Genomic DNA, 14,624 nt, shown 5'->3' on the forward strand with positions numbered 1-14,624 from the left:
TCGTGGACACGATGTCTCAGTAACGCCTTGACGGAACGTCTTCAAATACGGCACAAAACATTCACCAGGACTCAAGGACAAACTGATTAGATGTTGGTGGTCAAAGGTCAAAGTCACGGTGACCTCACAAAAAACTTTTTAGCCACTACTTAAGACTTCACGCAGCAATTATGACAAAATTTCACACAAATGGTTCATATTTAATATTTTCTCTGACTCTGGATCAACAGGGATGAGACCTGGAACTTGTCTGAGTGGCGGAGGGATACGACCACAAGGAAGTGACTCTAGTTATTAATTAACCTGCAGCGGTGGTGGAATATAAAAAGTATCGGCCTCCAGGTTTCATGAGAGAGAGGTGGAGGAACCGACGCTCTCATCTCACTTGAAAAAGTGTTTGATATAAACTTCCTCCACGTTTCTAAAAGTCTGAAACGGTGACTTTGAATTCCTCCAGCATCTTGTTTTATCTAGATGAGAGGCTCGTGTGTGTGTGTGTGTGTGTGTGTGTGTGTGTGTGTATGTATCTGTGAAGCAGGTGTGAAGAGGATGTTGTTAAAGATGAAGCTGCTGTTGTCGCGCTGCAGAAACATGTGTCGGCTGTGTGAGGAAGCATGCCGCTGTGGTCAGTCATTAGCATCCAGCTAACTGAGGTGTGAGTTTCTCTGCTCCTCTCTGCTCGGCCTGTACTTAAGGCCTAATGAGAGGTTGTGTATTAGCGCATTACAGTGCTTACACAGCTGTGATGACACGGTTGCATGAAGCTGGACTAATCATTTACAACAGTCCTGCTCACTTTGGTCATTACACCAGCGAACGGCACTGAGGAAAACCCGTGTTTAACAATGACATAACAAGAGGTCTGTGCATATTTCACTGAGGGGAACGGAGAGCGAACGTCTGATCTGGAGTCTGTTTCTGGAAACGTTTGGTGGTTGAGACTTAATTAGATTTTTCTGCCCAGGTTCATTTAATAAACATTAAATAGATCAAGCTTTAGATGTTCATTCATACTGTTTATGTACAGTGTTTATACAGTTAATTATTTACATATTTACAAGTTTGAATATTTACATGTGCATCTTTAAAAACAGTAAGAGTGACCTCCTGAATCCATCTTTGTAGTTTTCCTCTTATTTACCTCCTCGCATCTGATTGGTTAGGTTGGCGTCATGTGACTTAGAGACAGGAAGTGTTTTTGTCGTGGAGCGGATCCAAACCGGCAGATATCGAACCCTCACGTTACGATATCATGAAATAAAGAACAGCTTCGTCTGCTGATGAAGACCAAGCGATGTGGTTGAAAGCTTCGAGGGAAAAGCAAGATTAGTTTGGAATTAGCTTTCACGTTCAACATGAACAAACAGGACGGGAGATCAGGCTAATTCACTGCATTGTTTTTGGTTGTCCCGGACCCTTGGGGGGGGGGGCAACATCATCCCCACTTTAGGGGGGTTTGGGGCAGCAACAGGAGGTTTAAGGGGGTTTATAGTTGTCATTGCAAAATGTGCCAATAGGAGGGGCCATCAGGGACCCCCTTTTCCCATTTTGGGCCCCAAACATTTGCCTGTGTTGCCTCTCCTGACTGTGCGTCTCTGTAGCTAGCATAGTCGTTACCTGAGCAGCTAGTTAGCCAGGCATGCTAACGGGACTGTTCAGGGAGTTAATTGCATGAACATGAGAAACAACAACTGTCTGTCTTTCTTTAATAGTTTAATATCTTTAATATCTTCACCGTCAGCAGCTCTGAAGCAGCTCACGTCAGTGTGTGTGTTTCCACTGGTTCAGTTCCTCGTGTCCAAGTCTCTGATGTGTAACAGAACCGTTCTCCCTGCAGACCTTCAATACGTCTTTTATTCTCCCCATAAAACAGAAGCTGGGCCTCCTGCATCCACTGCTGCTCACAGACACTCGCAGTATGTTGAAGTAGCTGCTGTAAAACCAGCGCAACGTTGAGGAAGTGCAGTTATTCTGCTGGATGGCTGAAGCTGCGGTGATGAGGAGGGGGGGGGTGTGAAGTGTTGGCTGGCACGTGAACAGCAGCAGGCGGCAACAGATGCCAGGAAAATGATGTAAGAACAGCTGTGTGAGTCCTGACAGGTCTGCAGCAGGTCTGACACACACCTCCGTCCTGAGCAGCGACGAGCTCAGAATCCGACAGAACGAGACGTCGATCTGACTGGAAATGAAACTTGGGATCGTTCCCGGTGCAGTTTGTTGATGCGGTCGAACCTCCTCTCCCTGTTTCCATGACTTATTGCGGGCTGTCAGATGCAGGACGGTGAAGGTTTCTGTCCCTCCGTCTTTATCTGGCAGATCGGACCTGAACCGAGTCTCCTGCAGGAGAACGTGTTGAAGTTTCGTTTTGAGGATTCTCAGTGAGACAGTTTAAGTCCTTGGAGTAATAAATCTGGTTTAAAGGCCTGACTGAGGTTTACGACAGATTTGCAGTGTTTGGTTTCTGCTACCAGTAGACTGCCAGTACAATGAAAAGGCCCTTTATTCCTTACTTACTTTTCCTGTTATAGAAAATCGAAACCAAAAACACAGCGCTGTGTGAAAACATTTTTCTGGCAGTGGTTCAGATTTAAAAAAGTTCAATTAAATTTTGTGGAGACAAAAGTCAATTTAGTAGTTGTTCTGGGGCTTTCAATCGTTTCACATGATCTTCATCATCAGCTGTTGAAATTTGCCCAGTTGTTGAGAAGTTGCAGACGAGGACTCAGAGTCGATTCTTCAGCTTGGAAACAGCAGTCCTGAGGATGATCATGTGCTGTGGATGAAAGCTCAGGAACAGCTACTAAACGAGGCGGAGACGAGATGAGACTGATTTGTTGAATGAATACTGAGAATGTGTCCAGTGAGAACAACCAATGAGAGATGATGTTTCAATTCATGTTTATGGCTGCATATAATTATTTAAATTATAGATTAATCTGCCAATTAATTTCTTAATTAATCGTTAAAACACGAATATGTTCAATTTATAATCATTTAAAATCAGATTTGCATCGTGAATAAAAATCAACCTCTAACTTTGTGTGTCTGGTGTTTGTCGTCTGCAGGGATGCGCACGTCAGTGTGTGAAATCCACGTCTCCTCTCAGCCTGACTCCGCCTACTTCCTGCGGGTAGACTGGAGGGGGCGGGGCTTAGGCTCTGGCTTCCAGTTGCTGCTGACTGACGGACAGGATGCGTGGAGAGGAGAAGGTAAAGACGGTCACCTGGTGTTTTTACATGCCTGCGACCTGACAGGTTTATGCTCACCTGTCTGACCACACACACCTTCCTCACTTCACCTGCAGTGAGGTCGTTGACCTTGTCAGCTGCTCGCACAGGTACGCTCGCTGGCAGATTTATTAGTTTCACCTGCACCAGCCTGAAGCCGCTGAGATCCACCGCGGTGCTGGAACCTTCCTGGAGAACCGCAGTCCATCACGACTTCAGATCAGATCCTGCAGGTTCTTCAGCAACGTGTTCCTTCTGCAAACATCCGTGTTCTAGATCAGGTCAAAGGTCATTGCTGCTTTGAATAACTTTATTGTCACCGTCCTGAAGAAGCAGCAGCAGCAAAACATGGAGGTTCTAAATCGAACAAACACGAGAACCAGAGGACGATGTGACAGCAATAGATGAAATATAAACACTGATGTTACTGACGTTGTTATACGTCTGAGGTGTCTCAGGTGATTGGATTTTGGTGGTCAAAGGTCAAAGGTCAAAGGCAGTGTGACCTCACAAAACATGATTGTGGCCTTGTTAACACAATATCTCAGTAACGCCCTGAGGGAGTTTCTTCCAATTTGGTAAAAATATTCTCCTGGACTCAAGAATGAACTGATTAGATTTTGGTGGCTAAAGGTCAAAGGTCAAGGTCACGGTGACCTCATGAAATCCGGTTCTGGCCTGGTGACAGTGATATCTCAGTAAGACCTTGAAGGAACTTCTTCAAGTTTGGTAAAAACATTCACTTGGACTCAATGATGAACTGATTAGAGCTTAGTGGTCAAAGGTCAAAGGTCAGTGTGACCTCACAAAACACTTTTTAGCTTCACACAGAAATGATGACAGAATTCCACAGGTTCATATCTTCTCTGACTGTGACCTGGAGCTCGTCTGAGTGGCGGAGGGATACGACCACGAGGAGGTAATTGTAGTTTCCTGTGTGCAGTGAGCGAGGCGGCCGTGCGTACGGAGGCGGAGGAGCTGGAGATGCAGAGGGAGCGGTACATCCAGGACCTCCAGCAGGCGCTGACCGGGACGGGGGGCTCCGTCACCTACAGCTTCACCCTGACGCCGTCTCCACCAGGCCCCGCCCTCACACTGGCGTATGAGAAGGTGCAGAAGGACATCTCGGTGAGCGCCGCACTAACACACCTCTGACACGGTGACACTGAAGGCATCAGTCTTGCGTGTGTGTGTCGGTGTGATGCACGGATCACAGCTGGAGCTTGTTCGTGTGAGTGCGTTTATTTAAGTGTCTCGGCGAAGTGAAGCGTGGATTGTTGAGGTTAGAGCCACGCTCGGAGCTGGCGGTGATGGGTCACATGACGTCAGAGCTGCGTTCACTGCAGATAACGGCGCTCCTCTGTTATGAGGAGTTCAACGATGCTTGTTTTCATTTCCTGATGAAGCAACGACGTGATGAAGTGAGTGAATGTGACGTGTTTTTATAGAAACCTGAGTGTGTGTGTGTGTGTGTGTGTGTATGTGTGTGAGAGAGCAGGGATGCGTTTTCTAACCTGATCCTGCTTTACATCTGAACACCGTCAGTAAAAGACTCGTGCAGCAGCTCGTTGTGTTTGCTCTCATGTGATTTTCATGTTCACATTTCAGCAGGTCACAGATCAATTCATTCACTTGGACTCAAAGAATAACTGACTAGATTTTGATGGTCAAAGGTCAAAGGTCACATGCTTTATTTATTGCAACTGCACTAGTTGGTGGAGGCGTGTCACCATGAGTTGGTAATTAGTCAATGAAGAGAAAATGAAAAAAAAATCTCTTTATCCAGCTTCTTACATGTAAATAATTAGTTGTTTTTATAATTTTGTGTGATAGTCAACAGAATATTTTTTATTTTTTAAACAAAACAAGACATTTTAAAAAATCTCCTGAGTTTGTGACGGAGATTTTTCACTTTTAACAAACCAAAGAGAAAATAATCCATTTAATTGATGATGAAAATGATTTTATATTTGAGTCAATAAAAGGATTTATGCTGTCGATTTGGGAGGATGGATGTTGCTAGGAGACCGTATCAAACAACAACAAACGTGATGATGGTGTTTGGTGAATGAATGAATAATCTGTTTTCAGAGATCAGTCCTGCGAACACACTCATTCGTGGTGTGGACACACATCCTTTGTCGCCGTGGTAACTGTGGTACAGTGGAAATCAGAGAAGTAAAAGGGAAATGAATCAATTTTTAAAAAACGAGAGTTAGAAACTGTGTGTGTGTGTGTGTGTGTGTGTGTGTGTGTGTGTGTGTGTGTGTGTGGTGGACGTGTCGTCAGAGTTTCTCTTGCTCAACATGAAAACCCAGTAATTCATCCGTCATAGAGTTATGAGTCATGATGAGAGGGTGCAGTCTAACGCCTGGTGCTTCCCTCTAATCGCAGCTCCTGTCCAACGTGGCAAAACACCAGAGACCCCCACACAGGTACAGGTGTTACCTCAGGTGGTTAGCATACCGGGCGTGTGTGTGTCTGTGGTGCTGAGGTTTGTCAGCACATTCTCTGTGTGTCTGATGACTGAGGCGTTTGGTATCAGTGTGGTTCTGTGTCACTGATGTTGTGTGATCAGAATCAGAAGGTCACAGTCACAAAATGAACTTATAAAATATCTACAGTCACATGATCACGTCGAGATTTATCTGCGTTTTAAGAGCTCGAAGATCCGATTGTCACTAAAGAGTCTGTCATGGAGAGAGCTGATAAAAACTAATGGTCAGAGTCATACACAGTCAAGTGTATTGATTGATTTCCAAACGTCAATCACACATCAAGTAACACACAAGAAAACATTCCACCTTAAAAGATGCCGGTAGCGGCCGGTAGCCTCTGAGCTGCTCAGTGAATCAAACGGTTAATTAGTGAAGATGAAAAGACAGAAAACATCCTTTCAGTCATCACTCACTCCTGATGGAAGTGTTTCAGAGGCAGAAATCATATTCTCACTTATTCTCACTGGAACAAGTTCCCTTCCATTTGTAATGAATTATACAAAAAAAGATGGCGACAATTTTTGCAATTTTTATTTTCTCTTTAATTGCAAAAAAAAACTAAAAACATTTAATAACATCTAAAAACATCTAAAAAACATCTAAAAAACATCTAAAAACATCTAATAACATCTAAGAAACATTTAATAACATCTAATAACATCTAAAAAACATCTAAGAAAAGAAAGAAGAAGAGAAAAACTGCTTAGAAATCAGATATTTTATTTTATTAATCCCAAAAAAACCCACAAAATACTGGCGGGACTGATGTTACCGTGTCCTCCTGTTCTCTGAATCTTGGCTAATCTTAGCTCTTTCTCTCACTGTAGACGTGCGGATGTATTAATGACTTTAACATCCTCCAGCTTTGTATTTACTCTGCAGTAAATTTAGAATAGGTGGAGTCGCCCTGAGAGGTTTCTCCCCATATGAAAGTATCCAGCAGTTAATTAATGTGAATCAGTGAGTCAGCTTTTGAACGGTAGCGTCTCTATGACAACATGAGGAACCTCTGCCCACATCAACAGCGCCTCAGCCAACGGGCCGGTGTCTCGGCCTCAGCCAGCAACATCAGGCTCCGACCTGAAGCTTTTACACCTCAGGTCTCTAATGATGAGGAGAGCCATCAGGTGACGACTGACGCTCTTACTTCAGGTAACAGTGTCACCGTTGAGAGTTTAATAGTGACGGAGTGAAAACGAGGAGGTGAGTCTGCCAGAGCGGCTTGAAGACGTGTTTCCATGTGGAGCAGTGTTTTATCTGGCTGTGCAGTCTGAGCTTATTTATTGAACATTTCTAAGAGGTGGTGAAGTCAGAGCTGGCAGATATTACAGAGAGAGAGAGAGAGAGAGAGAGGATGAGGATGGACAGTTAGTGTCTGTCACATCATCTTCCCTCAGTAGAAAACACACACATCTTTTATTGATTATATTTATTTATTTAGATCCTCATTGTCCTCATGTGTCCAGGCTGAAAAACGTAGATTACATTAACTCAGTATGAGCTAATCAATGTTTTTTCACATTGACTATGGATCAGATGAGTGTGTGACATGACAGGAGTCACTCGTGGGGATGAATCACAGAGAACTGTCACGTGACTCTGCACTTCCTCTCGACTCTGAGGCGTTTTTACAAATCTGTTTAGCATTGATTTTGATTTTATGAGCCTCATGTGCCTCATTTCCAGCTGTTTTCAGAATAAAATCTAGAAAAAAAGCCACTGCTCATTTGAAACCTTGCAGAATGTCAGATCTTATTTAATAATTGTATTTTTCTATTTACTTTATATGAGCTATCTGTAAGTTTTGCTATTGCTACGTACGTAGCCACTTTAGCATTAGCAGCTGTTGTCAACCTCTTTTGTTTTTCTTCTGTTTCTATCACTTCTTTTTTTTCTTTTTTTGTGCTAAAGTTAGCATGCTAACCGGCGGTCGGACTGTCTCATCACTTTCCGATAGCGAGTCACTGTCGCATCCAGTCTGAAGAAGTAGCTTCATCCAGTCTTACCAAGAGCCATTTACAGTAAACAGCTGTTAATGCTAACGTGGCTACGTAGCAATAGCAAAACTTACAGGTAGCTCCTTTAATGCTTTTGGGGAAATCGTTTTGGTGATTTTAGATTTTTTTTAATGTCTTAAAAAAAGGCTGCTGAAGGTCATGCTCCTCCATGTGTTTTTTTCTAAAGTGATGTATTTATATTAGTCATCGTATTAGCTTAGCATAGATAGCTTAGCATTGCCACAGCCTGGAAAACTTATAAAAGTTACACAAAGAATCACAACATGCAGGATAAAATCCATTGATATTATCTTTTATTATTGGCTTTATCAATGAGTTTATTTTCCTTGAACACTGACACTCTTCTTCCATGTGGTGAAAGTCTGTGGGCAGACAAACAAAAAGCTCCACACACTGTAAATAATGTCTGATTAAGACATGGAGTGATTACAGTTTTCCTTCTCTTCGTTCTTTCCCAGTTCAGGTTGGGCTCCGTGTCGCTGCAGGCCATCCCCGAGCCGGCGGAGGCCGTCAGGGAGTTACTGGTCCACAGTCTGCAGAGGGGGAACACACTGGAGCACCAGAACCAGAACCTGGAGGAGGAGAACCAGAGACTGAGACGAGAACAGCAACGCATCACTGCCGAGTAAAAACACACAACAAGCTGCTCAGAACAAAAAGCAAAACCAGGCAGGGATGAATCCAGGAAACGTCCGGGGATTTCCTGAAAGTTTGGGGGAATATATCGGAAATCTTTACAAATAATTAAAACATATTCATGACATGAAACAGCTGCAGATTCTCTTCAGACCAGCTGCGGTGGAAACCAGACTGTTTTCCTCTGTTGTTTAATGATATAAATCCAGTAACGGAACCTGACGACGCAGGTTTACTTTAATACATGATGAGAGGAGGCGATAAACTCAGAGTCAGTGACGTTTACATGGAGACCTGCACAACTGAAAGGTTCAAACCACAAGATCTAGTTCCTCAAATCCATCACAGGTTCCTCTGAGTGATTACCCAACTCATGTAACACTGTGTGGGGGGGGGCATTCGTCACTTTGAGCTATGAACTGATGTCACAGGGGTGTTAATATGAGTCGGAGGCCCCCGCAATCCACAGAGTCCGCTTCAGTTCAGTCTCTATGTGTCTTTAAGTCATTTATTAACTAATCAGGCTGCATTACTTTCCCCTTAATGCACACATTGATTAGAAATCCTTTTATTATTAATTTAAGGTGTTTTAAAGTTGGGATTTTGGTTTAAGGGTCTGAAATATTTGCAGATTATTGTTAATTTAACGGATTCTTATTGAGTATTCAGGTATTGATAGGTTCAGTAGTGGATAAATAAATGGACTATAACATGTTAAGGTGGTTTTTTTTTAATGGATCAATGTGTTTTTAAAGGGTAAAACACCTTTACACCAAATTGACTAAATAATATTTTTTAGTAAGGTGAAAATTCAGGAGTTTGGCTCAGATTGGAGAAAAATTAATAGATAAATAAATTTATATTACAAAATGTTACAATATGTTTTTAATTAAGTGTTTTCTATGGATTAGCTGCTCAGTTTAAGGTGTTTTCAGGGGCAAGAATCCCTTAAAAAGTAGCATGACTCTTTTACCCTTTAACTGGGAGGGAAATACTTGAATAGATATATATACTTATATACGTGTGTGTGTGTGTGTGTGTGTGTGTGTGTGTGTGTTAAAGACTGAAGCGGTACACCGGTGGTAAAGAGGCGCTGGAGGCGGAGCTCTACTCTCGGTTCATCCTCGTCCTGAATGAGAAGAAAGCCAAGATCCGCAGTCTGCAGGAGACTGTCACACACCTGCAGGAAACCAGGTATCGTCATGGTAACAGGACGTTACAGTCGGTCGTAGTTTCATAGTGTTTCTGCTTCAAATTGATCTTTTATATTAGAAAATGTGTCTCAGAAATTTTCAGCTCTTTTCCAATAGCGAGTCACTGTCGCGTCCAGTCTGAAGAAGTAGCTGCTCAGATGTCTTCAAAAAGGCAAATGGATCCTGCTACTGCATGTGTTTTTTCAGCTGCATCTGTGACTTTCATCCAACATCTCAAGTAAAGACTCTGAAGCTGCTGAAGATGCTTCAGCACCAACCACACACATTTTCTTTAGAGTCATAAATCTGAGAGAAGTAGTTGCTCAACTGACTTTCTTTAACGTCCGTTTCCTTTATCGCTGCAACCCTCTGATTCATCTCCTCCGTGCTGAAAGTCATATGAGAGATAACTCAGTGTTGTATGATCATTTCTGAACAGTTTCATGTTGTAGAATGAATCATGTTCATCCTCTGGCCTCGGCTGCAGGAGCTCTGAGGGACAGAAAAACAAGGAGTCAGTGAAATCAGGCCAAACAGAAGGTCAGGAGGAGGGGGAGGATGAATATGGAGGGAGCACTGATGAGGAGCCAGAGGAGGAGCAGTCGACTCCAGCTCCCGCTGCACAGTCCCAGGGTAAGATATCTGTCAGTGAAGCTTCCTACACCTCCAGCTTTACCTCGTCTGACCTCCAGTAACCTCTCAAACCAACACACAGACACACAACATGATTCTTTTCCTTCCTGTTTAAACCTGGTGCTGAAGGTGGTTCCAACAAACAGGAATATTTCATGTGGATTTATGTGTACAAGTATAAGCTGCTAACAGCCAGGCGAACAGCAGCAGCTGAAAATATCTCCTCGCAAATGCAGGATGCAGCAGCAAAAGTTAAAATAACAAAATCATTTTTATTCCATGAGAAATTCAGCTTTTATTCGATGAGAAATTCAGCTTTTATTCCAGAAATCGCAGCTTTTTAATCACATTAGATTCAGTGTTCATCTCCATCACTGATCCCTGTGAATTCTGACATATTCCTCCAACTGTTGCTGCTGTGTGTCGAGGTCAGTGACCTTTTCCACAGTCAGATATTTGACTTGTCACAGCTGGAAAAGCTCAGCTGAAGTTTTGTTAACGACGGTTCAGCGGGTCGACTTTATTTCTACAGTGTTTTTAAACAGCTTGAGCTGAACAAAGGACAATAAAATAAAGAAAAGCAAGTAAAACACATGAATAAAATAAGAAAAACACAAATAAAATATAGTAAATATACTAGAGACAGAAACATTTAAACGTACTGACAAAAACAAGGAAATAACAAGGAGCAAATAAAAAATTATGAACATGACAATGGACTAAAAGGCCAGTGGATAAAAACGTGTCTTTAGCCGAGTTTTAAAAATAAAGACGGAGGCCGAACAGCTGATTTCTAATGGCAACTGTTTCCATAATGTTGGAGCAGCATCAGCGAAGACTGTTGTCTGGTCGTTTGGTGTGAAGTTAGAGGTTCACAACAGCTGATTAATCACCTGAACGACAAGTAGCTGGTTAAAGAGATGTTGGTCTGTCTGCAGTTTGAGCCGCAGTGGTTTGATTTCCACACGGCCGCTGGGAAATCATCTGTTACGAACTGCAGAGAGCATGTAAAATGACTTTAATGTTGAGGCTACAGGAGTCGCTTAAAACTGGACTTCACTGCACAAATACGACATGTTGTGGAACATAAACTAGACTAAGGCTCCGTCCACACTGCTACGTTTTTGTTTTAAAACTCGTCTCTTTTGCTACGTTTCCTCTTCCTGTCCACACGGCGCTGCTGGTCCCATTTTAGTTTGAAAACCCTGGGGTTGTGTTTTATTTTGAAAACTCTGTGGTTGTGTTTTATTTTGAAAACTCTGTGGTTGTGTTTTATTTTGAAAACTCTGGGGTTGTGTTTTATTTTGAAAACTCTGGGGTTGTGTTGTATCTGGATGGACAGAAACTGAGACTTTTGTAAACAATGAGGTCACACCCATGGTCTCTCCTGATTGGCTCTCATCAGCATGGACTACCAGTGGTTAATACAACATGATGATGAATGACAGAGTTACTGACCTTCTTGTCTTTGCAGCTGTTGTTCACTTACATTCTCTGTTTTAACGCTACAACTGTCTCTGCTGTTCCTCCTTCAGAGGAGACAATCTACTTCCTGTTTACACCGGCTCGCACATGCTCAGTGTAGGTGCTTGCTCAGGTATGTGTGAGTTTTCAGGTGTGACAGTCTGGACAGAGATCGTTTTTTAAATGAAAACATGGTTGAGTGGATGTGGGCTAAAAGTGTGGCGAGACTTCTGCGCTCTGTCGTCTCACGTCACTTTGTGACTGAGCCTCTTGTCGCTCGCTCTCTTTTCCAGAGCGGCTTTAAAAAGATGTTCTCAAAGTGTTTTGATTTTTCCAGACCTTCGGCGATCAGTCCTCCTCTTCGGTTAAAAATCCCCCTGCTCATCTCAAACCTCAGAAAGTCTGCCAAACTGCCTCACAACTTCTGTCACTGTCAAGTTTCGTTAAGAGGGAAACTTTTCCAGGAAGCTCGGTTACAGGAGAAACGTTCGGAGGTCGCGACCTTTTCTCCTCATTAGCGATTTGTATAAATCAACGTGACAGTTACAGAGTGAGTGTTCAGGCAGCAGCTCTAATGGATCATCGACAGAAAGACGTTAATTCAGTCATTTGAGCAGGTAAGAAAACATTAAATCACACGGGGCTCAGAGTTCCAGCTGCAGGTGTCCTGACAGGATGGCTGATGGGAAACACCTGCAGGGGCGTCACTCATCGGGCCGCGTGCAGACCTCAGACGTGTTTCACAGTTTCATGTCAAAACACTGTAGTCGTCAAAAAAAGCAAAATGCTTTTTGTAAAGTATGAGTGTGAATATGATATTTTCGGGAGCTGTCGTCATGGCAGCCGAGTGTGTTTGCACCGTCGCTGCCCAGAAATGAAGCATGACATCACTGAGGAGTTATGTAATGCAGAGTAGAGGGTCTGCAAGCAGCTTCATCAGCCCTCAGACGACCCCTCGAGGCCGGGACATAAGTCACCTGTCAGGGAGGGGCAGTTCTTTTTTTTCTTTGTTGCCCTCCCTCATTTTTCCACTTTCTCATCCACAGACACGTTGATACGTCGAGGTTTGTTGGGCGACGTAGGTTCCCACGTTTCGTCTGATGTTGTTTCTGTTGCTAGGACAACGACTCAGACGGTTGCAGGTTTCCAGTTATTGTCAACAGACAGGCGGAGGGAGGGGAAGGGAGGGGAGGGGAGGGGAGGTGCAGCCGATGAAAGCTGCTTAAATGACGCACATAAAGACGTGGGATGCTGCTGAGCAACAGCCGTGTGGCTCGCATNGGGGAGGGGAGGGGAGGGGAGGAGGCAGGAGTAAAGTTGTGGTTGGTTTGTTTTGTGTGGTGAGTTCAGATTCTGCTGGTGAGAGTCGACACAACAATCTGTCGTCAATAATAAACCGACCTTCAGCCCCTCCCAGTTAAAACTATGGTAACTTCATTTTTCTAGTTTTATCTGCCACTCAGAGCGCTTTACAATACAAGCCCCACACACACACACACACACACACTCACTCTCTCTCACACACTCACACTCTCTCTCACACACACACACACTCACACACACACACACACACACACACACACACACACACTCAAACAGCCATCAGGGGTTCAGTATCTTGCCTGAGGTCATGCAGACTGGAGGAGCCGGGGATGCTAACATTAGCATTTAGCTGAGGTCCGGCCTCACAGAGCTGGAGCTCGGCTGCAGACTCTTCAGTCTTGTAAAGAAAAATTTGGAAAAAGTGATTTTTTTTTTTTCATATTTATTTGCTCAGATTCAGACTCAGACGACTTTATTTACCCCAAGAAGGGCAATTACCTCTGCAGCTCACCCAGTCCATACACTGACCTTCAAAACTCACAGGCAGATTAGTTCATGTCAGAGTAAATTCTCTGTTGTTCCCTCAGTCAGTTTTTCTGAAACTAAACTACATAGATAAAACTCCTCCATAAAGGAGCTGCGTCATGTCTGAAGATCTCTGTCAATGTGCTTCAGCTAACGTTGAAGAAAAACCATTAAAACTCCCGAAAACTTGTTTTCAGCCGTAACATTTACACTTCCTGGTTTTATTTGTTAAGGGATATATGATAGTTTATATATTGTATATATATATTATATAATAATAATCCACTACACTTAAGGATGAGTGGGTGACAGTCACCAAACGATTGATGACATCACTAACCTGCTGATGTCAAACAGAGGAAGTGATGAGGGAGTTAGAGGGAAAGTCAGAGGATCAGTGAGGTTATTACAGTTCATCCAGAGGGGAACATGAACATGAACACGGCTAAAAGCAGCTCATTAATGGACACGATTAACATTATTGTCTTGATTTGTTAAGTGAGTTTTAATGGAGATATCAGATTCCTTCCATTTGAATTTGCAGATTATTTATTCGTCTTTCTTTCCCGTCTGTGTCCGTGCAGCAGAGACGGATATAAACGTGATAAAGACGAACTCTGTGAAGATAAAAGTGTAATTAAAATCCATTTAGACGGCCTGTCTCTTTGTTGACTGTCTCCTGTCCTCTGCAGACTCCTCCACTCCCAGCCCGTTGGACGACAGCCTGAGGGACATCACGGACGTGGCCCCCTGCCGCAAACGCCGCGTTCGTCACCTCGCGGCCCCGGAGCCCGCGGTGAAAAGGCCGACCCCGCAGACCTCAAAGGGACGCAGGTACGAGTCGGTGTTTGTGTGGCCGTCCTTCCTCCTCCATCACGTCTCCTGCCTCACGCTGTCGCTTCATGTCTCCGGTTTACTGGCCTCGTAAACTCTTCATACACTAATTCTTAAATCCATGCAGCCAGGGCGGGACATCCCAACAAACACACAGTCTATTTTAATGCACTTTATTGTTTCACGTTAAAACTCGCCTCCCTGTTTTACTGTAGAAGACGTGGAGACGATGGCGTCACCTGGAGCTGCCTCTCGTTTGCCTTCACCCCCCCC

The 14,624-nt window shown here is 43.6% G+C and overlaps 1 protein-coding gene across 5 annotated transcripts in view; it reads left to right on the plus strand.

The window, feature by feature from the left end:
* Nucleotides 1-14,624, plus strand: part of LOC111224285 (DNA repair protein XRCC4-like) — a 28,787-nt gene that overhangs the window by 1,170 nt on the left and 12,993 nt on the right. For 3 of the 5 annotated variants that reach the window (XM_022748712.1, XM_022748711.1, XM_022748717.1), the window contains exons 2-7: nucleotides 3,066-3,209; nucleotides 4,171-4,355; nucleotides 8,202-8,368; nucleotides 9,442-9,573; nucleotides 10,060-10,205; nucleotides 14,210-14,351. In XM_022748712.1, coding sequence (XP_022604433.1) covers nucleotides 3,068-3,209; nucleotides 4,171-4,355; nucleotides 8,202-8,368; nucleotides 9,442-9,573; nucleotides 10,060-10,205; nucleotides 14,210-14,351 — 914 coding nt within the window. In that variant the 5' untranslated portion in view covers nucleotides 3,066-3,067. The remainder of the gene's footprint in view (nucleotides 1-3,065; nucleotides 3,210-4,170; nucleotides 4,356-8,201; nucleotides 8,369-9,441; nucleotides 9,574-10,059; nucleotides 10,206-14,209; nucleotides 14,352-14,624) is intronic. The other 2 variants (XM_022748713.1, XM_022748718.1) reach the window with 1 other exon arrangement.

The sequence above is a fragment of the Seriola dumerili genome, unplaced genomic scaffold, assembly GCF_002260705.1.
Source record: "Seriola dumerili isolate Sdu_G_001 unplaced genomic scaffold, Sdu_1.0 BDQW01000128.1, whole genome shotgun sequence".
Taxonomy (NCBI): Eukaryota; Metazoa; Chordata; class Actinopteri; order Carangiformes; family Carangidae; genus Seriola; species Seriola dumerili.